Source organism: Protopterus annectens, chromosome 9.part0 (assembly GCF_019279795.1).
Source record: "Protopterus annectens isolate FY-2018-M chromosome 9.part0, PAN1.0, whole genome shotgun sequence".
NCBI lineage: Eukaryota > Metazoa > Chordata > Ceratodontiformes > Protopteridae > Protopterus > Protopterus annectens.
This window is the reverse complement of record NC_056743.1, coordinates 914,077,800-914,102,959: the sequence shown is the minus strand read 5'-3', so window position 1 is coordinate 914,102,959 and position 25,160 is coordinate 914,077,800. Positions and strand designations below refer to the sequence as shown.

The following is a 25,160-nucleotide window of genomic DNA, read 5'->3' as shown; positions in this document are numbered from 1 at the left end:
GCACTCCTTCAGGGATGCTGGAAGGAGGAGGAGCCACGAAAGGACTCGTGGTCTCCAGTGTTGCGGGGGCCTCCGCCGCCTCTGGGACGGCGTCTCCCTGAAAAATTTTCCCCTCCTCTGCCTCTAGAAGGGGAATTGCTCTGCTGCAACGAGTAAGGCTTTTGAGACTTACGGAACCACATTTTCCCTCCTCTTCGAGCCTTGGGATAAGGTCTGAAGGGAGTGGAAAACCGGGCCCCTACAGCAGTTAAAGTCTTACCCTCCTGTTCGCAGCGAGTCAAAGTGTCCTTTACCTTGGGTCCAAACAGAGAGGACCCATCGAAGGGGGTGTCGGCAAAGGAAGACTTAAAGGCCTCCGCAAAGTGACACAGGCGTAGCCAGGCTTGTCTTCGTAGAGCAACACCTGTTCCCGCCGCTCTGCTCGCTCCTTCGGCTGCATACTAAATGAGCCTCATGGACGAGTTGGATAACGAGGACAGGGTAGCTAGCTGGGAGTTGACCGTCTGGGCTAACTGCTCAGGTAAGTTACCGGAGAGGGTATCCGAAAGCTCCTTGACCAGATCCCTCTGCAGTCTCGTGAAATGCGTCAAGTAGTTCAGAGACCTTAATGTAAAGGTTGCTGAAATAAGGGTGCGCTTCCCGTACCGATCCATGCTCCTAGACTCCTTATTAGGAGGATGGACGGACGTTGAAGCCTCTGCCACATCTTGCTGGGTGGCAGATGCCACCACCAAGGCATCTACAGCCACACCTTTGGAAAGAAAGTCCTTATCAGGGGGTGCCGAAAGGAATTTATTGGGGCGAGCTGGCACCAGTTCAACAGAGTCCGGGTGTTCCCACGCCCTTCGAGAGATCAAATCCAGAAGCTCATCGAAGGGCGGAGACACCCAGGAGGCGGAGGGCTGAGCCCCGAAGGCCTTGAGGAACACCGACTCCTCAGCAGAAGGGGGTTTGGAATGCCAGTCGCCTCGTTGCTTAAGGATCTCCAGGATGTCCGCAAAGGAGACATCATCCGAGGACGACTTGGGGGACCCTTCCGCATCATCGAGGTCGGTATCCGAGGTGAGGGACTCATCAGGGGAGTCGACGTGCTTCCTCTTGCACTGTTTCTTCCTCAGAAGGTTCCTCCGAAGACGTTTCAGAGGGACCCCCAAGAAGAAGGGAACCCCCGATGGGGGTAACCTCAGGCCCACGGGCTCTGCTGTCGTGAGACAGGGGGATTGCAAAGGAGCCAGTCTCCGTGCCAAGGGAAGGCAGTGGTGAGACGGTAGAAGTGGCCAGAGAGGATTTGGCCAAGGCACTCCTCATGGCCTTGAAGGCGGGACCCCCAGAGTCCTGGGATGGTTCAACCCCCAAGGCCACCACAGTAGCCGGAACTCCCGCCGCCGATGCACTGAGAGGGAGGCTCGGAACCGAAAGGATCGGTCCCGAAGCGCCCCCCCGGGGCCGACAGAGGAGGTCCGCGTACTGAACCCCGACCTGAAGGGCAGGGTTGGAGTTAGGGTCGGAAGCGACCCGACAACCTCCACTGGCTCCACCAACACCGACTCCAACGGCGCCAAAGCTGTTGGAGGAGGAACCGAGATAGCAGGGTGGGAAATCGGCTCCGGAGCCGACTGGGCTGGAGCCGAGACCAACTTTTGAAAGACCGGAGACTGAAAAAGCCTTTGAAGCACCCTGTCTACATCCGAATCAGACATCCTCGACGACCGAGAAGAGACCGAACGGGTCCGAGTCGACTTCTCCGCTGGCTCTGAAAGACTGGGGGACCGGCTCCGAATGGTTTCGAGAAGTATCGGCACTGAGGGAGATTCCACTACCACTGCAATTTCCCTCGGAGCCGATGGGGACTTCAGCACCGAAGGGGAAGAGTCTGAGCGGGCAACCTTCATCGGCTCCGAAGGCAGTGGAGCCGATGGAGATGACTCGCCTCTCGACGCCCGAGCTCTCGACTCCGAAGCCAGAGGAGTCGAGGCTGGAGACATCGAGGCAGATCGTTCCGCCCTTGGCTCCGAAGTCCGTGGAGCTGACGGAGAAGCCTGCCTTGACTTTTTAGCTGCCGGCTCTGACGGGCTGGTCGGAGCCGAAGATTTTTTCTTCCTCGAAGGGGAAGAAGAAGAAGATAGGGCTTCCTCAAAGGAAGGGGTAATAAGCCCTTTCAAAATAAATTTATTTTTCCTCTCTTGGAGCACGCGAGAGGAAAAAGCGTGGCAAACGCTACAGGATTCCTGGAGGTGCTTCGGGCCCAAACAGTAAACACACAAGGAATGATCGTCCGTAATGGACATTTTATAGTTGCACTTAGAACATTTTTTGAAACCCGATGGTCTACGTTCCTTCGACATCGTAAAGACACAGTAACTTCAAAAGTACACAAAAACTATACAACTACAACTCTAACAGAAAGAGCGCGGGATAGGGCAAGGCCCCTCTGACTCAACGAAAAACACTTGCCCAAAAAAAACAATTTCACCACAAAAATCGCCTAATACACAATCACACACAACAAGTAGCTGTTAAAACAGCTTTTGGGTCAGTTTTAGTAGAAATTTTGACAGAAAATTTTGTCACAAGAGGTACTTAGCTCAGCCAAGTCTGAGACCACGTCTATGCTGTAGAAGTGGCAAACGAGATCTGGGGAAGCAGTAGTGGTGCATCCTGGGATATGAGGTAACTCAGCCAATAAAAGACTGTGTTCTATTGTATAGGGTGACGAGTTGGAGCTGAGGATCGGCTCCGAACCCATCTGTAGAGAATGTAGGCGAGATAGGATCACATTACATCCTCTAGTTATACTCCTTTGTACCCAAGAAGCAGTGGTGATGGTTAGCCAGGCAGAAGGGTACAAGGAGAAACGGCCCCCAACCAACTCCAGAGGAAAGGAGTTGGGTCGCTCTTCAGGAGCGCTGGTAGGATTGGCCAGGAAAAGAGTTCCTGGAACCCTGGTTACGCAGACCACCTCTGCCCCAAAAGGGGCGTCTTCCCGGTGAGTTTCTCCCTCTGCCTCTAGGGGAGAACTCGGCCTGTGTGTCACGGAAAGGACCCTGAGACTTCTTGAACCATATCTTCCCACTCTTTTGGTTTCGGGAGAAAGCACGTTGAGGGGAAGAATAACGGACACCTATGGCGGAAAGGGTCTTACCGTCCTGTTCACATCTGGCCAGTGTGCTTTTAACTTTGGGTCCAAACAATAAAGAGGATTCAATGGGAGCTTTAAGAAAGGAAGCCTTAAAGGGTTCTGCAAAATTGCATAAGCGCATCCAGGCTTGTCGTCTCAAGACTACAGCTGAACCCGCCGCTCTACCTGCTCCTTCTGATGCGTGAGATATGTCGCATGGAGGAGTTAGATATTGACTCAATGGTGGCCAGCTGAGAGGCCACTTTGTCAGGGACCTCATCAGACATGGCACCAGCCAAGGTTTCAGAGAGCTCAAAAATCAGATCCCTTTGAAGCCTGGTAAAGTGTGCCATCAGGGATCTGATAGTACAGGTCGCTGATGCAAAGGTGTGCTTCCCTATCCTGTCCAGGGCCTGGGACACTTTGTTGGGCAGATGGACAGTCTGGCTATCTTCTTCCGCCAGATCCTTTTTGGTTGTGGCCGCCACCACCACAGCATCCACAGGGAGACCTTTAGACCAATGGGGATCCATAGCAGGAGGGGACAAAATCTTATCTGGCCTCGGGGAATAGCCTCGACAGTGTCAGGAGCCTTCCATGCACGCTGCACGATGAGCCAGACCAGTTCATAGGCAGGTGGAGTAACCCAGGAGGTAGGGGGCTGGGCGTGAAAACCCTGCAGGAACACAGACTCCTCAGAGGTCGGATTAGAAGACTGCCAGTCACCTCTCTGTTTAAGGATTTCGAGGATATCACCAAAGGATACCTCAGAGGGTGATCGAGGGGATCTTTCCCCATCATCAAAGTCTGTGTCTTCAGCGAGGGACTCCTCTGTGGAGTCCATGTGCTTCCTCTTGCACAAACTTTTCCAGTGAACTTCCTCAGAGGGGGAAGCTGGGGAAGAGAATGGAAAGAGGGTTTCCTGTGGGAATATGTCCTGAGGTCCTTGCACCCGGTGTCCGCTAGGTGCGACTTGTGAATATAGCGGTCCAAAGGAGGGCAGGGAGATAGACAGCACAGTATCGTCAGCAGAAGCCAGAGCCTTCTCCATCAGTTGGAAGGCTGGTCCACCTGAAGAGGGGTGAGTGTCCACGATAAGGGTCAGCCCTCTCCTAAGTGGCTCAGCTTGCTGACCCAGAGTCCCCAAATGGCTGCGAAACAACAAATTACACATATCACAGCTATCATCCTGGGTCGTAGCAAAACTCTACTGCCATGAATGCAACTGCGGTTCCTTAGTGAAGTCCGTAAAGAGAACTGTAGAGGGGAAAGACTGTGCAATATCAAGGGACTTCAAAGGCAATGAAGGAGGAGAATAAGAAGGGGTCTTTGGCGATTGGTGATCACCTCCCAAGGAAGGATAGGTCCTGGGGGGTGGGATACCTCTGGCCAGAAGCACTTGATCCACAAGACGCAACACATAGTGTTCAGAAAGACTTCTAGTGGACCTCATGGACACAGCTGAGGGTGAAACAGGTCTGTCCACAGAAGAGACAAGCTCGGAGCCCACCTCACCAGTCCGCACTGAGAACAATGGTGCTGAGAGAGACTGGACTACTGGTGTCTGCACCGAGGAAATCATTGGTGCCGAGGTCACGGTCTGCACCAACAAAAAGGTGCCGAAGTGGTTGCCGGTACCGAAGCTGGAACCGACAAAATTGGTGTCAATAACTGAGGCGTCGGTTCCGAGTAAGATGTTGGAACCGATGTGGTCAAGGTCTGCGCTGACTGAACAGTTGGTGCCGATGTAGTAGTAGTAGTAGTAGTAGTCTGAACCGAGGAGCCCTTTGGTACTGATACAGTAAAGGCTACAGTAGACGGAGCCGAAATCCCTGATGGCGCCAAAGGCCTTTGTGCTGAAGGTCTAGGCACCAAAAGCAATGGGGCCGACTGAGTGAGCTCCGAAGCAGAAATCTTAGCCTTCTTAGGTCTTGGTTGGTGGGAGTCCCCAGCCGGGGACGAAGGCAGAGACTTGGCCTTTGTAGGATCATCCAATATTTTCTTATGGGCTCTAGGAGGGGTTGAAGCCTTCGACCCAGAAATAGCCTCTGAAAAGGGATTTTTTAAGAAGTCCCTTCAGCAACAACTCTCATTCCTCTCAAAGTTCTATTGGAAAACTTTTTACAAATACCACAGGGTGGGTCAACAGATAAAGTCAGACAAACCCAAGCAATAAACACACAGAGAATGTGCATCTGATGTATGTAATTTGTGTCCACAATCCGAACATCTTTTAAATCCTGGACTACCTTTTTTATCTGCCACGATAGAGAAGGAGACAGAAGAAAGGGTACCAGCAATGCTATGAAAGAATACCCGAAGGTAATGAAGTAAAGAAGGGTTTACCAACAATGGTAAGGGAGAAAATACCTCGTGGTAAAAAGTGCAGAGTAAAGAGAAGGAAACTCAAGGAAGTATAGTCGCTAAATGCAATAAGGTAAGAGACAACAAAATAGAAAATTTTCTGACAGAAAAGGTTATATTGGACTAGTCTAACAACAAATAGCTATACTTAGCTCAAGAGAAGCAGCTTGACCTGACCGAATGGCGATGTGGAAAATGAAATCTGAGGTAACAGGGAGAGGGGAATTCTGGGTAAGAGTTTAGCTCAAGAGTTTGTAGCTGACACGAGCTTGGAAGATGGCTGGCTCGGTTCCAAGGTCAGAACCGATACCCATACGTAAGGAATGAATGAGGATTAACAATATCAGATCTCCTTTTAAGAAGGTTTTACAGAGGAAGTGTTGCATGATTCGATTTCCCATGAAACCAAATGGAAATTGGAAATGGCAGCTAATTGAACTCTAAGTGTAGCGGCTGCTGCTCCTTCATGAAAAATTGTTGTTAGGAAAGATAAAATGGATTCTAAAGGAGCTGTATATGGATCTAAGCCCCAGTTTGTAGCCCAAAGAGAAAACCTTTTCCATTTGCTTGAATATAGTTTCTGAGTGGAAGGTTTATGGGATGAAATTAGGATGTGTTTGACAGTTGGAGATAAGGGAATGCACCTGGCTATACGTGGAATTGGAGCAGCCATGCTGTCAATTTGAGGGTGTGGATGGTGGGGTGGCACTGTCCCAAGTGATAAATCAGGAGATCTGGAGATGGATCCAGAATTAGAAGTTATGTACTCACCATAACGTTCCATCTGAGTAGGTGTATTCATTTGTCTGCAACCTGTGGGTTATGGATCCGATATCGGATCCGAACCGGCATGGTTTTCCAGCTATGGATCCAAGCTCTCAGCTCCTCCCCTCACCCATAATGCCCTGCTCTACCCTCATGACCTCAGATCGAGTTTGCCAAAGCAACAACACCCTGAAAAGGGTAACATAGAATATGCAGGAAACTGAAAGGCCAGGGGGATAGGAGGGCGGGATGGTTGCAGACAAATGAATACACCTACTCAGATGGAACGTTATGGTGAGTACATAACTTCTAAATCTGAAGTAGGAGATTCATTTGTCTGCAACCTGTGGGACAGAGTCCCCAGCTACCTGAATCTTGGGCGCCATCATGGAAGGATATTCGAGCACCGCGGAGCCAAAGGATGCTCTACCCCTAGATGCAAGATCCAACTTATAGTGGGAAATAAAAGTATGAGATGAAGCCCACGTGGCTGCTGCACAAATATCATCTAGAGGAATCCTAGCCTTGAAGGCTGCCGAGGTAGATACTGACCGGGTTGAATGGGCATGAACACCCTCCGGTGCGGGCCTTCCTGAAGCTTGATAAGCCAATAAGATGCACTGTGAAATCCAGCGGGACAGAGAAACTTTAGAAATTGGCTTGCCCAAATTGAATTTTGCAAAGGAAATAAACAACTGGTCGGATTGCCTATGACCAGCCGTCCTGTTCAGATAAAATCTAAGTTGCCTGTGAACATCTAATGAATGGAGCTTATATTCACCTTTGTTTTCATATTTAGGGAAGAAAACAGGGAGGTTAATGGACTGATTGATGTTTGCTTCAGAAGCGACTTTAGGAAGAAAGGACGGGTTGGTCCTGAGGTAGACACGGTCCGGATGAAATACCAAGTAAGGAGGTTTAGCTGATAATGCTTGAAGCTCAGAAACTCTCTTGGCCGATGTAATGGCTACCAAAAGGCTGTCTTGTAGGACAAGAATTTGAGATCCACCGTAGCCGCTGGCTCGAAAGGAGGGGCGGTCAAGGCCTGTAGAACCAGAGAGAGGTCCCAAGGAGGAACCGCTTGTTTTATAGGGGCCTGAGAAGAAAAGTACCTTTAAGAAAAATTTTACACAATTTGGCTGACATAAGAGGATTAGAGTCATGGCCAATGTGATAATGAGAAATTGCCGCCAGTTGTACTTTGACTGTGGAACTGCTGGCACCATCGTTAAAGAGAGTGGTTAGAAAGTCAAGCACTAATGGAAGAGGAACCGTGAAGGGATTCAGGCCTTGCCGCTCCGCCCACAAAGAAAAACGCTTCCACTTGCTGCGGTAAACCTTTCTAGTGGATGGTTTATGAGCTGCCACCAAAATTGCCTTAACAGTTGGCGAAATACCGGGAGTCCTGATCAAGAGTGGAACTGGAGCAGCCAAGCGGTCAGCTTCAGGTTGTCCAGATTCGGAGGAGGAATGCAGGATGGATGGGATATCAGATCCGGGGTGGGATCTAGAATCCAAGGAGGATTCACCGAGTGAGACCTTAGGAAGGGGAACCAGATCTGTCGAGGCCAAAACGGAGCAATGAGAATCATTCTGCAACCCACCCGAGAGGCTTTCTGAAGAATTTGGAGCATCAGAGGCAAGGGTGGATAAGCATACAGAAGACCGGGTGGCCAAGCATGCACCAGAGCGTCTCTTGGGGTAACTCCGGGAGGAGGTATCAGAGCGAAAAAACTGTCGCACTTGGTGTTTGAGGGAGAGGCAAAAAGATCGCATGAAGGGGTTCCCCACCGTGCGAATATGCGTTCGCTACTCGACAATTGAGAGACCACTGTAAGGGGTCAGAATGGTGCGACTGAGCTTGTCCGCTAGGATGTTGGACCGACCCGGAATGTGCGTTGCTATTAGAAAGCGGTTGGTGGAGATTGCCCATTCCCAAACTCTCATGGCTTCTCGACAAAGAGGGTAAGACCTTGTTCCCCCTTGCTTGTTGATGTACCAGACAACAGACATGTTGTCCGATTGAATCGCAATTGTTCCCAAGGGAAGAAAGTCCTGAAGTGCTAGCAACGCTAAGAGCACTGCTCTCATCTCTAGAACATTGATATGCAGTAAGGTCTCTGAATCGTCCCACGTGCCTTGGACGGTACGGCCATAAAGTGCCCCCACCCGAGGCGGGAGGCGTCCGTGGTCACCGTGGCGAGAGGGGGAGAAGCACAAAATGGGCGGCCCCTGTGGAGATCCGGGGAGTGAAGCCACCACAAGAGGGACCGCTTGCAAGCCTTGCTGATCGCTATGGGATGATGCATGGGGAGAGCAAGGTATGACCACTGTACTAAGAGCGTCCACTGTAGAATGCGCATATTGAGCCTGGCAAGAGGAAGAAGTGCTATAGCAGATGCCATGGACCCTAGAGCCCTCAGGACCAACTCCGCCGGAACAGAACTTGAGTGGAGAATGGCCCGCACCTGGAGCTGCAGATTTTGAACTCTGTCCGCAGTGAGGAAGGCTCGTAAACTCCTTGTGTCTAGCCTGGCCCCTATAAAATCTAAGAGCTGTGTGGGCGCCAGGTTGGATTTCTTTGTATTTATTGTGATGCCCAGAAAAGGAGCAAGATGGAGAAAGGAGTCTCGCGCCAATAAGAGTAGATGCCTTGTTGGGGCGGTAAGATGCCAGTCGTCCAGGTAGGGAAACACCTGCACCCCCTGAAGCCTCAGGTGGGCCGCTACCACTGCTAATACTTTGGTGAACACCCTGGGGGCTGTGGTGAGACCAAAGGGAAGGACCCGGAACTGGTAGTGACTGGCTCCCAGCCGGAAGCGGAGAAACCTCCTGGAGCGCCTGTCCATCAGGATGTGGTAGTACGCGTCCTTGAGGTCTATCGAGCACATCCAGTGATTTTCTCCCAGAAGGGGGAGAATAGATTGTAGAGTGACCATTCGAATTTTTCTTTGGGGACTGCCAGATTCAAGAGAGAGAGGTCTAGGATTGGTCTTAGTTCCCCCGTCTTCTTTGGCACTAAAAAGAATCTGAAGTAGAACCCTGATCCGATCTGGTCTGGGGGGACGGGCTGGATGGCTCTTTTCTTTAGCAGATGGCCAATTTCTGCCAAAGCGGCCTCCCGTTGACCGGGTGGGACGTCTGGGAGGGACTTCAACTTTGGAAGGTGAAGGAAAGGGATGCGATATCCTCTGGATATGATTTGGAGAACCCAGCGGTCCGATGTTATGGACTCCCATGCCGCTAGGTGCCCCGAAAAACGTCCCCCGACTGCCTCCAGAGTGGAGCAGTCGGGCAACCCCTCAGGGTTGCTGCGCGGGCCGTTCAGAGAAAGGTTCCCTGGACCCGAAGTTTCTGGGAGCCCCTCTGCCTCTAGGGCGGCGTCCTCCCTGTCCTCCTCTGCCACGGAAGGACTGGTTGTCCGGAGCAGGCTGGGACTGCTGCGACTTCGAACCACATCTTCTTCTGACCCTTTTGGTTCCTAGAGTAGGGCCTCTGGGGTGCAGAGAAGCGGATTCCGACGGCAGACAGCGTCTTCCCGTCCTTCTCGCTCTGGGTCAACGTCTCGCGAACGGTTTTGCCAAAAAGAGCAGAACCATCAAAGGGGGCGTTCGCAAATGACGCTTTGAAGGGCTCAGAAAAATCGCAGTGACGGAGCCAGGCCTGACGTCTAGTGACTAGTCCTGTCCCCGCAGCTCTAGCGGCGCCTTCCGTTGCATGGGAGAGTAGCCGCATAGAGGTATTAGTTACTGACCTAAGAGTGGCCATACGGGTGGAGTGCAGAACCCTGTCCTCCTCCGAAATGGACTCTGGGGGAGATGCAGCGTACTCTTTAATAAGATCTCGCTGCATCCTAATGACATGTGCCAAGTAGTTCAGCCCTTACCGAGAAGGTCGCTGAACTAAACATCCGCTTCCCCAAGCGGTCCATCATCCGAGACTCCTTGCTCGGGGGGTGGACTGAGGGACTCTCCTGAGCCAGTTCCCTCTTGGTGGCCGCCGCCGTCAACATGGCATCTACCGGAGGCCCCTTACTCCAATGGGCACGGTCGGACGGTGGGCTAAGGATCCTATCTGGCCTCTTAGGAATTGGCTCCACGGTGTCCGGTTCCTTCCACGCCCTGGTGGTAATAAGGTCCACCAGGGGGTCGGCAGGAGGGGACACCCAAGAGGTAGACGGGCCCGCTTCAAATGCCTCCAAGAACACGGACTCGTCCGAGGAAGACTTGGGGGCAGACCACCCCTTATACGGAGCATTTCCATGATGTCTCCAAATGAGACATCCTCGGGGGGTGACCGTGGGGAGCCTTCCCCTTCCTCCAAGTCCGTGTCTTCTGTGAGAGACTCGGGGGTGTCAATGTGCCTCCTTTTGCACGTATGCTTGCGAGGGACATCCTCTGGGGGGCTGTCAGAGGAGTCCTCACATGCAGCAACTTGTTCCATTGGAGCAACTTGGGGCACAGAAGCGGGCTGTCCCAGGGGCCGGATGGTGGAAGCCTGGCCCAGTGCAGAGGGAGCGCGGGACGGAGCCGGAACAAGTGCCGGGTCCGGAGACCCTCAACAGAGGCCTCTCCACTACATGAAAAGCGGAAGGGGAGCCGACCTCGACCAAAGGATCCGACAATCGGCTCCCCTCGATCCGAAGAGTGGATCGGAGCCGGCGCCGAAGCGCTCGGATCCGAAGGGACAGTGCGCTCCGACACAGACGGCGCCGAAGGAGCACTGATCCCCCCGGATCCGAGGCTCGGATCCAGGCTCCGAGGTCGGATCCGACGCACTCGAGGGCAGGGTCGGATCCGAAGTACCAAGTACTATCGGCGCCGACCCACCCCCGGCTCCGAAGCTGCTCGGCTCCAACTGCTCCGAACCCGGATAGCGGGTCGGAGAAGGAGCAATAGGTTTGAAAAAGGGTGTTGAGCTCCCCCCCAGAGGGGGGGGAGGCAAGAGCACTCCCATCTGCATCTGGGCCTGGATGAATCTTCTCATCATCCGGTCCAGATCAGCATCTGGAAGGCTATATGTAGATCTCGACGAGGCTACCGAGGTAGGCCTGGAGTGCCTCCTCGATAGCCTCGACGGAGATCGGGTCTCCTCCTCCTCAGGACCCGGTGAAAAGCACACTGGGGACCGGAGCCGAGAAGGAGGAGACCGAGCCGACAACAGAGCCGGGGGAGAAGCCCGCTTGGCTGGCGGGGCCGAAACAGAGGTCTCGGCCCGCCGCTTGTGGTGCTTCTCCCTCCGGTCCTTTTTTCTAGCATCCCTCTCCTCTCCAGAAACGGGAGGTTGAGTCCCAGGAGCAGGAGGGGGTGCTACGGAGGGAAGAACCAAAGCCACGGTTACTCCCGAAGGAGCGGAGGTCGGAGCCGAGTCCGGCGGTAAAAGGCCCGCCAAGACAAGCTTGGACCTCCGCTTCTTCAGTGCCCTGGGGTTGAACCCTGCACAAATGGAGCATCCAGATGTGAGGTGTTCAACCCCCAGGCACCTAACACACCGAGTGTGGCCATCAGCCGGGGAGAGCTTATGGCCACACTCGGAGCATTTAGAAAATATAGATTTGGGCTGATCAGCCATCCCAATCTATAAAGCTACTAACTAAAGTAACTAAAACAAATACACACACAGGCCCAACACACACACACTACGCCAACAGCGAGGGGAGGGAAAAAAATACTTAATTTAACTCTAAAGTAAACTATCAAAGAGGAATACCTAAACTTTCACACAAATATGCACAAAAAACTTAAAAAACTCTGAATTAACAGATAGAAAACTGGCACTTAGCTGAGAGCTATAGATACCAATCCAGTCACCATGCGCGGCAAACGAGATCTGAGGTCATGAGGGTAGAGCAGGGCATTATGGGTGAGGGGAGGAGCTGAGAGCTTGGATCCATATCTGGAAAACCATGCCGGTTCGGATCCGATATCGGATCCATAACCCACAGGTTGCAGACAAATGAATATCCTACTTCAGATTCCATGGTTTCTCCAAAAGGTAGGGCCACAGGAAAGGAAACCAAACTTGTCGAGGCCAGTAAGGAGCAATGAGGATCAAGGAACTCCTCAACTGTCTTGCTTTCTGTATTACTTTGGGTATGAGTGGAAAGGGAGGAAAGGATTAGAGAAGTCCCGGGGGCCAATCGTGAACTAGAACATCCCTGGGTGACATCCCCGGATGGGGAATGAGGGCAAAGTAGCTACTGCATTTGGTGTTCAGGTGAGTGGCAAATAGATCGCAGCAAGGCTGGCCCTATTTCTGAAAGATCTCTTTCGCAACCATTGGATTCTGGGATGACTCGTGAGGCATCAGAATTGCTTGGCTGAGTTTGTCCGTTATTACATTGGATTCCCCGGGATATGAGTTGCTATCAGGAAGCATTGAGTATCCATCGCCCCATTTCCAAACTCTTAAGGCCTCTCTGCAAAGCAGGTAAAACTTGGTTCCCCCTTGTTTGTTTATGTACCACACAACAGACATGTTGTCTGACTGAATCGTTCCAGTGAAAGGGAGCTGTGAAGTGCTTGCAATGGATATAGCATCGCTCTCATCTCCAGAACATTGATGTGTAAGTGGTTCTCGTGGTTTTGCCAAGTACCTTGGACTGTCTTTCCCAGATAAAGCCTCCCCACCTATCTGGGATGCGTCCGTAGTCAAAACTGCTTTCTCTTTGCGAGGAACAAGTGGACGACCTATGACAAGTTGTTTCGTGTGTAACCACCATGTCTGATTCCTTTTGCATGCGTTTGTTATTAATATTTGGTGTGATAATGGAAGGTCTTGCATCGACCATTGTGCAAACAGCATCCATTGGAGAATCCTCATATGTAGATGAGCAAGAGGAACTAATAAGATGGTGGAGGCCATAGTCCCTAGGACTTGAAGAACTACTCTGGCCTGGACTCTTTGTTTGTTTAATAAGGATCTGATCTGACTGCGAAGAGATTCCACTCTTTCCTGTGTTAGCTTTACTGCCATGGTGGTTGTGTCTATTTCAAAGCCTAGTTATACAATATGCTGCGAGGGTGGTAAGACTGACTTTTGCAAGTTGACAGTGATGCCTATGCTGGCACACAAGGACAGAGTTTCATCACTGGTTCTTATGAGTTGATGCTTGGTGGTAGCTGTGAGGAGCCAGTCGTCTAGGTACGGAAACACCTGGAATCCTTGACATCTCAGGTGAGCCATTACCACTGCCATGCATTTGGTAAACACTTTGGGGGCTGTAGTGAGGCCAAAGGGCAGTGTTCTGAACTGAAAATGGTTGGCTCCCAGCTGGAAGTGAAAGTGTCTCCGGGACTGCCTGTCTATTTTGATGTGGTAGTACGCATCCTGGAGATTGATTGAGCACATCCAGTTGTCTTTCCCTATAAAATGCAATATCGACTGCAGAGTGACCATTCGGAACTTTGATTTTCTTACTTGCTTGTTGAGCCTGCTGAGATCTAGAATTTATCTCCAGTCCCCTGTCTTTTTTGGAACTAAAAAGAATCAAGAGTAAGTTCCGGATCCTACTTGCTCTGCGAGGACTTCTTGGATGACTCTTGTTTGTAGCAATGAGATGACCTCTGATGTTGCACAGTCTAGTTGAATGGGTGGTACGTCTGGAAGAGACCGATTTGTTGGGGGTTCAGAAATAAAGGGAATCAGGTAACCTCTGGATATTACTGTGTGTACCCAACGATCTTGAGTTATAGTTAGCCAGGCGCTTGGGTACAGGTATATACGACCCCAGACTGCCTCCAGAGATGGACAGTCGGGCAACCCCTCAGGGTCGATGGAAGGGACGATCAGAGAAAGCTTCTCTGTCTCCCTGATGTTGCAGACCTCCTCTGCCGCAAGGGTGGCGTCTTCCATTATATCCTCCCCCTCTGCCCCTGGGGGAGGGTTGACCTTGTGCCTGAGGAAAACCTTTTTAGGATTTGCGGAACCACATTTTCCCTGTATTACCCTTGGGATAGGGTCTGGATGGGAGAGAGAAACAGACTCCAATGGCAGATAAGGTTTTTCCTTCCTGCTCGCACCTAGTCAAAGTCTCTTTCACTTGACGTCCAAAAAGAGATGAACCTCCAAAGGGAACATTACTGAAGGAAGACTGGAAGGATTCTGTAAAATTACAAAGCTGCATCCACGAATATCTCCTGAGGGCTATTCCTGCTGTGGCTGCCCTGCTCGCTCCATCTGCTCCATATGAGATCAGCCTCATGGAGGAGTTAACTATGGAAGTAAGGGTGGAGAGCTGCGTGGAAACCTTGGCCATGGAACCCGGAGCTACTGAACCCTGGAGGGTATCTACTAACTCTTTCAGGAGATTCCTCTGCAGACTAGTGAAATGAGTCAGGTAATTCAACGATCTTAATGTAAATGCCGCTGAAGAAAACGTATGCTTCCCGTACCTATCCACTGTCCTGGACTCCTTGTTAGGAGGATGGATATTAGAAGACATCTCAGAAAATTCCTTCTTGGTGGCCGCTGCAACCACCATATCAGCAACTGGAATTCTTTTGCTAAAAAAGACTTGTCCTCAGGTGCTGTCATAAATTTGTTTGGCCTCCTCAAGACGGCTTCCACTGAATCTGGAGAGGTCCATGCTTTCTGCAAAATGACCCCCAAAAGTTGGTCATAAGGTGGTGTCACCCAAGAGGTGGAAGGTCGGGAGCCAAAGGCCTCAAGATACACTGATTCATCCTCAGTATGGTTAGACGTCTTCCAATTACTCCTCTGTCTAAGGATTTCTAAAATGTCAGAGAAGGAGACATCCTCAGAGATCTAGGGGACCTTTCTAATTCCTCTAAATCAGTGTCTGATGTGACAGACTTAGGGGAGTCTACATGTTTCCTCTTACATAACCTCTTCCGAGGGAGCTCTCCAGCGAGATAATCTGGGGTGGTCTCGGAAAAGAGGGCGCCTCCAATGGGGGCTACTTGGGCCTCTGGTTCCCTACACTGTGGAGGAGGCAGGGGGGAAGAGGTTGCTGCCTGCTGCTGGTGGGACACAGGTTCCAAAGTAATGGCTTTGGCAGAGGATAAAGCCTTCTCTATAGCTTTGAAAGCCTTTCCTCCCACTCCGAAGAAGACCTCCGCTCCGAGGGGTGGATGGTCGACTCCTAGAAAGAGGGAATGGCTCCGAAGCAGACGTGGGAGGTCAAGCTCAGTCGAGCCGAGGCTCCGAGGGGGAGGGTCAGTTCTGAAGAGAACCCAGGGTGACTGTCCCTCTCGGAGTCAACACAAGAGCGTCGGCTCCCAGAACCCTCGGCTCCAGACTGAGTCATCGGGGATAGAGTAATTGGCTCTGAGGAAACAGGTTGAATCCCCGGAGCTGAAGGGTCGAAGACAGAGGAACCTGACGTAATAGGCTCAGAGTGCGAAGCAGTCTGAGGAGGAACAGTGATCGGTACGGGGGATGGCTCCGAGACCTTTGGGTCTGGAGGGGTCAATTTTCTAGCCAGAGTTGGAACCAAAAGCAACCTCTTCACCCTCTCAATGTCCTCATCTGATAGGGTCCAGGAGGATCTGGTGGAAACTGAAGGAGACCTCCTCCTATCCAAAATAGGAGATACATTCTCGATGTCAGGCAAAACGTTCGGTACCGAAGACTGTCTCGGAACCGATGGAACAGACTGCACCGAAGATGAAGCAGTCTCGGAACTGGAACGCCTTGGTTTTGACGCTTTAGACTTTTTGGTCAGCTCCAAAGTCGGGGCCGATGATTTTCTCTTTGAAGATTTTTGAGCTGCCTGACCAAGTTCCAGCTGTTCCTGGAAGGAACTGGTCATGAGACCCCTGTCAATAAGCTTTCTCTTCCTTTCATTTAACACTCTTGTACTAAAAGCGTGACAGAAGATGCAGGGTTCCTGTAAATGGGCTTCGCCCAGACAATATACACAACTGGTGTGGCTGTCTGTAAGAGACAGTTTCTGCACACACCTGTCGCATTTTTTGAAGCAATGATCCTTATGATTTTTATCTTTAGACATAGTTAAAGACTGAAAAATAAAAGTATAAGGAAGAAGAAGTTTTTTTTTTTTTTTATAACAGTCACACACACACAGGGAGGAAAGGCCCTCTAACTTAAATGGGCACTACGGCCCTCTAATTTAAATGGGCCGTACAGTCCTAAGGTGGGAATAGGGGTTGAAACTTTCAAAAAACAAAAGCACAGTACAGAAGAAACTATATGTATATATGACAGAAAAAGGTGGTAGAAAAAGACTAAATAAGTAAAAAATCGTTCTGCTTAGCCAACGAGCCAGTAAGACACAACCTTGAAGCTTTTGCGGCAAACGAGATCTGGGGAATTGCCGTGAGGCACCATGGAATAGGGGCTAGCCTTGAGCCAGTAAAAAGCTCTCGAGCTTTAGTATAGGCCGAGTCAGAGCCGAATATCGGCTCCGAACCCATCCAGCAAGAATTACGGTGAGACAGGACTACATAACATCTATATACATCTTCAAATATTGAAGTTTTACCCTCCTAATAGGAACAAAAGTCCCAAACTGACAGCCAGACTTGCAGACTTGAGGTAACCTAAAAGACAGTTGCTAAAATGCATAGTGTACCTGTGCTTCTACTATGTGCTAATTGGTTTTGTCTTAGCTTTGTAGCTCTCGCAGGTTGGAAAACCCCCAAATGCCTTCAGAGAACATTATGTCCTAGCCAGTTTATATGTTTTTTTTTTTCCTCAGCTAATCACTCTCCACCAGACTGTAGCCAATTTTTCTTTATCAGATTGTATCCATGGAGACATGAGAACCAGGCACCCAGTTTCTCTTTATCAGACTATTCCCATGGAAACATGAAGACCAGCTACAGAACTGCTACTAAGCAAACATGTATTTGCTAGAAAAAAACTCATAATATTCAATATTCTTTTCATTTAGTTGCTCTCTCTTAAAACTCATTACCAAATCAATCTGAGGTCCTTAATCCAGCCATTCCAATATGCAAGAATGAGAAAAAGCACATTAATTTATCTCTCATCATGCTTTTTTAACCAGGCTTTTTTCTTTTACATTGTAGTACTTACATTTCTTAAAAGTGAACAAGAAGAAAGAGAGAAGAAGGGAGAAAAAAAACAGCAGCACCTGTTTACAATTCCTATTACACTTAAAAATAACTGAGAAAACTTTACTTTATAGCATGTAAAGAAAATAACACATCACAAAATAGTACTATTTAAGAAAAAAACTTTACTTACAGTTAACTTTCTTCATCCTCTTCCCCTCCCCAAAGCACTTTTCAGAACATTAATGACATGAAGTAGGGCATATGCTTTAGAGTCCTCCACGAGTCCAACAAATTCTAAAAAACTCCAATATTTACAGATTTTCTTCTGTCGTAGTTCACAAATATAATTACTGCACTGTAAATCCACATCATGTTACTGGTTTTATTCCTGTTCATCTACAGCTCCCAAATCCTGTCTCTGCTTCATTTCCAATGTTCTCTCTATTCTTCTAGTCAACTATTGTGCTCCCTTCCTTCTCTCCAACATTTTTTGTTGAGACATTGGACAAGGTTTCACTGCTATAGTCTCTCTGTGATCTTTATTTCCAGAAGAACAAGAAGCAGAATATCCTTCTGTTTCATAGCTTACTTTTTGTTGGATAAACATTTGTATTTCCTCCTTAGCATGTACTTCATCAAAAATTATTTGTCCCTCCAGGGAAGAATACCTCGAAGACTGCTGGGTACAGCAGTTTGAATATCTCACCTGCATCTCAACACTTCCTAAATTGTGGAATAAATTTGCTCCTGTTCTGCCTGGTATACATGAGTAATCATTCTCCACAAACACTCTGCTGTCTCCCATGTTTAGTACTTTGTCCTTCTGTGACAGTTTTGTCAGAATCAACTCCTTCTGCTGGTAGGATTGCATTTAAAGGTCTAGGTTGCGTTCTCATAGCCAGGTTTGTTGCATACACACAATGTGCCCTTTCAACTAACAGCTCCTGTTGTGGAATACCAGTCCAGTTGCTTATTTGTGTTTTTATAAAATTAATGCAGTCTGTTCCTTCCAGCTTCTCTGGTATAGCTGAAAATCTCACGTTTTCCCTATGTGCTCTGTCCTCTAATTCTATTAATTTTTGAAACATCTCTTCCTGAGCAATCTCATATTTACCCATCCTGTTCTTAATTTCGACCTCTATGTTTTGCACCTTTATCACCTCATCTGAATATCTGTTTAAAGCTTCTTCCATTTTTTCCAGCCTTTTGTTGTTTGTGTTGATATACTCCATCAGTGTTTCATTTATTTTAACCAGGTCTGTGTGCAGTTGTGTTGTATCTTCCTGTTGGTTACTGGAGTTCATGTCTGGAGATTGCATTACTTTTTGATGACCAGCTGCATAACTTTCCCCGGTCAGTGTTTCTTCCTCACTTTTTGTAACTGATTTTTTCCAAGCCTTCTGCATTTCTTTCTTCCTGGCATCCAGGCAGTACAATTACTAGACAAATTACTGAAATTTACCCAGAAACACAAGTCTACTCGCCTTCTCTGCTGAGTTTTTATTGGGAGAGCTAGATACTCAATCTGCAGCCATCTCAGAAGTCCAAACTTATTGTCTTCTTTCATCCTCTTTCATTAATGTAGCTGAGATCCAGTTCACTGTATCAGTCCATAAGTATTTCCTTGGCCTGCAACTTCCTTATCCTCTAGGCACTTAAGTAAGTACTGACTCTCAATATTCTCTAGTCCCCTTCATGGATGTATTTAAAGCAGCTAATTATGGGATGTAAATCTTCCATTTAGCTGATAGGTAGTGCCAAAACAGAAACTGTATTCACTTCTATTAACCAGAAAAACCTGTGAGACTGTGGTCTTTTCTTGAAGGATGAAGTAGGGCTGTCTTAAGGTTGCATGATTTGCTTGGCATCATAAAGCACAAGAGCAGAAGTTAAAGAATAAAACTCTGTTCCATAGTTTAGCAGTCTTAACGCCTAAACCATCAGGCTAACGTATCTTAATAAATAACATTATCCTCTTTGATCCAATCAGTAGCTGCATTCTCTTTTATTAAAATGTGTTTGTGTATTTTCAGGTATCCAACAGACCAAGAAATTTTGAATCTCATTGCACAGGAAAGTCCACTTCCTGGTCCTCAGCACACAGACATTGTTGAAGATTTCCTGGCCATGCAAGAGTGACTACACTAGTCTCACTAAGTGCCTGTGAAAAATAAAATGGACATGCAACTGAAGATGGATAAGCTCACAAACAAAACAGAACCTCAAGGAATCACAATAAGTTTTCATGAACAAAAAAAACAAAACAAAGCAAAAAAAAAAACAGAACATGTTTTCTTCTGTTGTCTTACTTTCCTTCATCACATGGATGGTGATGTAATGTAAATAAATATCATGAATTCCTTGGTCCACTGTCTGCCAGATGACATAAAATCGATTCACCTGTTTTTATGTCCACTAAAATTCCCTGAAGTGGATTTAGACTTCAGAAACAACAGATTTAACTGAGCTGAAACTGACACTTCAAATGTATAATGGTGTTGGGAAGGGGAAATCCCTGTTTATAATGTATATAAAATTACTGTTTATTTTCCAGTTACTATTGGCCGGATTTGGGCTAAACATCTTCAGATTTTGCTGAAGCACCTAACAATTACACAGTATGCTATTCTGTGATGTGGCTTAGACCATTTAAGATGAACTATGACCTCAGTAAAAAGACCTATGAACAGAAGATTTATGTCAGCCTTGTGTCATGCTTAAAAATAACACGACCAACTGGACAGGAAATTAACACGTACATTGTGTACCAGAACTTTAATAACAAAACATTTTACAACTATATGTTATCAACAAATTTCAAGATGGGCGATGCACACTTCTGCTGACATGGAGGAGGCTGCAGACTGTGGCCATGCAAGTTTTTTTTTTTTTTTTTTTTTGCATGTTGGCCACTGGAGACTGGAGCTGATGTCACTTTTATTCAAGTAGCCTAATAACTGTAACTCTGTGACTTAGAATGATTTTACACCAGCAGTGTCCACTAATTATTATCTGTCAAGAGTGTTTGCTGGTATCCTGGGACATGTCTTATGATGCCAGATTGTTATTAAACATGTGGGAACAGTACCAAAGTTCTACATTTAGATAATTTAAAAACAAGAAAAAAGAAGAGGATGACTATAACAGTTATCATTCAGTTTGAATTAGAGTGATAATGATTGCTTTATTTTTGTTTATTCATTAACAGTTTTGTTCTGGAGGTATAGCTTTCAGTAGTGGCACTTCTACTCATATATATGTATACATGTGTGTGTGTTTGTGTTTCTAAATAGACACACACACTTGTCTTTCTGATTGTTGACTGACTGTAGCCATGGAAACAGTAACTCTGTTATACAAACAATGCCTCATTTTTACTCCCAATAATATGTTTCTAGCCTTCTCTAAATAAGACAAGCTGATATATGACTAGGATTCAAGGCTATGGCAATATTACCTTCTTCAAGTTCAGGTTTTACATGGCACATTATAATATGTTAAAAAAACACTTAACAGTTCAGTATGTCTTGCTTCATATGTTCCCAGAGCGACCACTGTATTAGATCTGGAAAAATGGAACCTTAAACTCCATACTAGCTGCCACACCAGCCTACTTCTTTTTCTGAGCAGCTGTAGAGGACTAACTTTCAGTTGATATGCTGCAGATACTAAATGAAAAGTAGCAAATTTACCTGTGACATCCCCACTCAGGGACAGTAATTAAGGAGCCTGAATCCTCACCACTGACACTGGAGAGGAATATTCACTTGGAATACAAATGGATACACACAGTATTTCCAGATGCAGACCTCTATGTATCAAGTACAATTTCACTTAATAGTACACAGGGAACACATTCAGCCCATGGTCTAGATTTCTCTTATCTGTCTCCCTTCAGATTCCCAATAAGACTCTCCACTGGTACAGTTCTAGGGTTAGGTTCTCAGCTGAGTATCTAGGCCAAGTTCTCCAGCACCTTCTCTGTGAAACCAGTGCTTCGTGTCCCTGCCCCAAGTAGCTGACACACACACTCTTTGAGATTCAATTTTCACATACACAGACACGCTCGTTCTGCCAACTTTGCCCAGACTATAAGGTAATTCCACTGCCACCAGTCATTTACTGTAAGGCTCTTAAAAGGGTACTCAGTTATACTGAGTGAAGTTAATATTAATACAAATGTAATGTTAACCAAACAGCAAGGCTTCAGGGGTGGCCAGAGCTGTCACCAAATAAATATATGCAAATACTCTCAGAGCTTAAATATTTTCTTAAAAGGACAGGCCACAATGAAAAGTTTACATATTTAATAAAAAAATAATAAAAATAACAAGAAAATACTAAGCATCTATTCACAGTAAACACCAGAGTTTTAGTCACAGGGAATATTAAAAATAACACCAATCGAAAGTTTCACACAGTTATAGAAAAACAGTATTTAGCTAGTTTCACTATCGATTCCTGAATGACTGAAATAATTACTGTCCCTACTTAATGAGTAGAGCAAGGCAAGATGGATGAGTGGTCCTTGTCAGATCCAAGACAGAATACAGAATCCTCCTGAGACTTCAGTCTTCTCTAATATTAAAACATTATTTCTGTACAGAATGACATCACATACATCTGGTCAGCAGAAGCTACCAGGGTTTATCACCTATGTGCTACAATACACAGAGACAGACCTTTGCTCAGATGTGGTGCAGCTGCTGAAAGTCATAAAACGATTTCACTCTTCCTACAGGAGCAACAGCCTATTCTCTAGCATAAACATTGCATCTCTAGCTCCTTTAAAACTGTGAAATAACAATGGCTTAACCCATAAAGTAATTTAATTTCAAGAATATTTTGCAAAGTCAGGTGATTGAAGATTAACCTCTTCACTTCCAGTATATGTTGTTACAATGCAAACATTTAAACAGTTATAATAATGCATGTACATCTGTTTCCCTTCCAGCAGGGTGCTCTGTTGATACATTTTAACACAAGCAAACTTCACAAATACATTTTCAGCACAAACCTCTGTACAAAGAAGTTTAATATACAAATGACATATAATTACTTACAAAATTCCAGCTAGCTGTGCTGACATATGTTAAAAATCTGCTGCCCTATTTCTCCTGGCATGGCTGGCAGTACCACTATTGTCACATCACCTATGTAGCCAGGAAGTGGTGTTCCCCACTACACCATATGGCGATTTCAACTACCTCACTATTAACTGGGAAAACTACTCATGTACCAACTCCTTCGCTCACCGCTTTCTGGAATTCATAAATTCCAATGCCCTGGATCAACTTATCCACATCCCCACCAGGGACAACAATATCCTAGACCTAGTCATTACCAACACCTGAAGTCAACTCCTCGTTGGTCTGATCTGACCATAGGCTAATCACCCTAGATATCCACATCCCGCCCCCACCCCCATTAAGGAAATCATGCTAAAAAATTTCTCCAAAGCCAACTCCATGCTTAAGACAGAAGTGGCGAACTTCATAACACCCATGCAGATGGACAATACAGTTACGACTGCTGAATCCTACACAGATACACTCTATAATCACTTACACAAGTGCATGGATTGCGCTATCCCAAACAGAACCAAGATGCTATCCTCCAAAAAAAGGAATCCAATCTGCCATAAACAAACTCTACAACAGAAGGAAGAAACTGTTGCAAAAGAGAGTACAATCCAGAGTGGAGGAGTTCCCTGTTCATCCTCAGTAAGAAGCTGAGATCCCTTATAAGATCCTTCAAAGCTAGCTACAAAAACAAAATCACCACTGATTCTAGGGACAACCACAAAGCATTCTATAGCTATGTCAAGAATCTCAATGGCAACACCCAGATCTGCTCTGAGTTACAGCACAATGACATGAAAATTACAGAATCAACTGATATTGCCAACGTCCTGGCAGATAGGTTCAGTGGTAACTTTACCCCTCTCTCACCCCCTAAAGGTCCCATATCTATACAGGAAGAATGCAGAGTCCCTGTAATCACAACTACGTAGGTAAAAGCTGCAATCTCTAAAGCCAAAAACACAGCATTCCAGGGTACGTTTTACACGAACTTCAGAACTAACTGGTTCACCACCTAAGCACCATGTTCAATCATAGTCTCACATCAGGCTTTGTGCCCACTGAATGGCGGACAGCAATAGTTATCCCACTCCACAAAGAGGGAGCCACCACTGATCCTGGGAACTATCGTCCTATTAGACTGCCGAGCCTGGTCTGTAAGGCCATGGAATGTATCATCATGAAACTCATAAACAAAGACATTGGTAACCTCCAAATTCTGGACTCCACCCAGTTTGGGTTTGTGAAAGGAAGATCATGCCTCCTGAACCTGATCGACTTCTTTGAGGCAGTCACCAAAGCTGTACACGAGGATAAGATGGTTCACACAGCCTATCTTGACCTCTCCAAGGCTTTCGACACCATCCCCCATTCTGGAATTATAGCTAAACTCACTAAACTAGGTATAAATCCCTATGTCACAAGATGAGTTGCCAATTGGTTCACTGACAGAACCCACACTGTAAAAGTTGCAGACTCCAAATCTGACTTCAAACCAGTGACAAGTGGAGTACCACAGGGTTCAATCCTGGGACCTGTCCTGTGTGGCATCTACTTCTCTGAATTACAGGCTAACACAGAAGGCCTTTGGCTAATGAAGTTCGCAGATGACTGCAAACTAGGAGTCATAGTTGAGTCCCCAAATGATGTGGACATCCTACAGAATGGCCTCAGTGAGACAGATGCCTGGTGTCAGAGCCATGGCCTCAAGCTCAATGCCAAAAAGTACATTGTCATCCCCTTTGGTAAAAACTCTACCCATGAACTACCACATAGGCAGTAGTCTACTTAACGCCGAATGTGTGATAAGAGACCTGGGGATCCAGGTGGACAGTAGTCTGTCCTTTGATAATCACATTGCCACAGTAGTCAAGAAATCCTTCTATGTAGCACACCTCATCACAAAAGGGTTTTCATCCAGGAAAAAAGAGGTAATTGTTCCCCTCTACTCGACACTCATTAGACCCATTATAAAGTACAACACCCCTTTTGGAATGTACCCCACAAGACATCTGCAGCAACTGGAAAGGCCACAGAAGTGCCTCACAAAGAGGATTACTGGCCTCAAACAGATGCCCTACACTGACCATCTCAAAAAACTCCAGCTTTACTCCGTAGCATATCGCCTACTCCGAGGCGATCTCTGCCCAACATATAAAGCTATGTCAAAACCAGAGCTGTTGGACATGCTACACCTAAAGAAATCTCAATCCCTCCAAGCTACATGTTCTAGGGACCTAAACCTTGTCACCACAATAAACAGGACATGTTGGAGGGGATAGATTCCTGTCCCAGAGACTTCCCATACTCTGGAACAAGCTACCCATTTATGTCAAGCAAAGTTCCTCATTAGCACTCTTCAAGAAAAATCTTGATAAGTGGATGGGAAATAGGAAATACACCCCGGGGATCACTTTTGTGGCTGTACTCGACAGGGACACAGGAAAATAACTTTCTTGGGTGGCGTAAGCCAGGGAACCTTGTTGGCTAGGCAGTACCTACCTATGAACCTATGAAAGATATTCTTCTTTCTTCTTCCTTTTATAACAAAAACCGTGTAAAAGTAGAGTAGCTCTTGTTTGTAGTGGTGGCCTACTGTGTAACATTAAATGGCAAGGTGAGGTAGAATTGACAGGACTATGAAATCAAGAAAAAGTTGGTCATTCTTAAAATGAAACCCTATTTTTTTTTTACATTTCAAGTTATATAGCAGAGCAGCATTTAAGGATGATATGTGTGTTTATGTTCTATGGCTGCAGTGGGTACTGGCTATATAAAAATGGTTTCATGAACAATAAAACTAAGGCCTGCAGTTATGGACTTGTCTTC

At 47.1% G+C, this 25,160-nt stretch overlaps 1 protein-coding gene across 2 annotated transcripts in view; it reads left to right on the top strand.

Annotated features, from left to right (window-relative positions):
• Positions 1–21,427, top strand: part of STAT6 (signal transducer and activator of transcription 6) — a 2,965,055-nt gene extending 2,943,628 nt beyond the window's left edge. For both annotated transcript variants that reach the window (XM_044083659.1, XM_044083658.1), the window contains exon 22: positions 19,284–21,427. In XM_044083659.1, coding sequence (XP_043939594.1) covers positions 19,284–19,389 — 106 coding nt within the window. In that variant the 3' untranslated portion in view covers positions 19,390–21,427. The remainder of the gene's footprint in view (positions 1–19,283) is intronic.
• Positions 21,428–25,160: the final 3,733 nt, after the last annotated feature.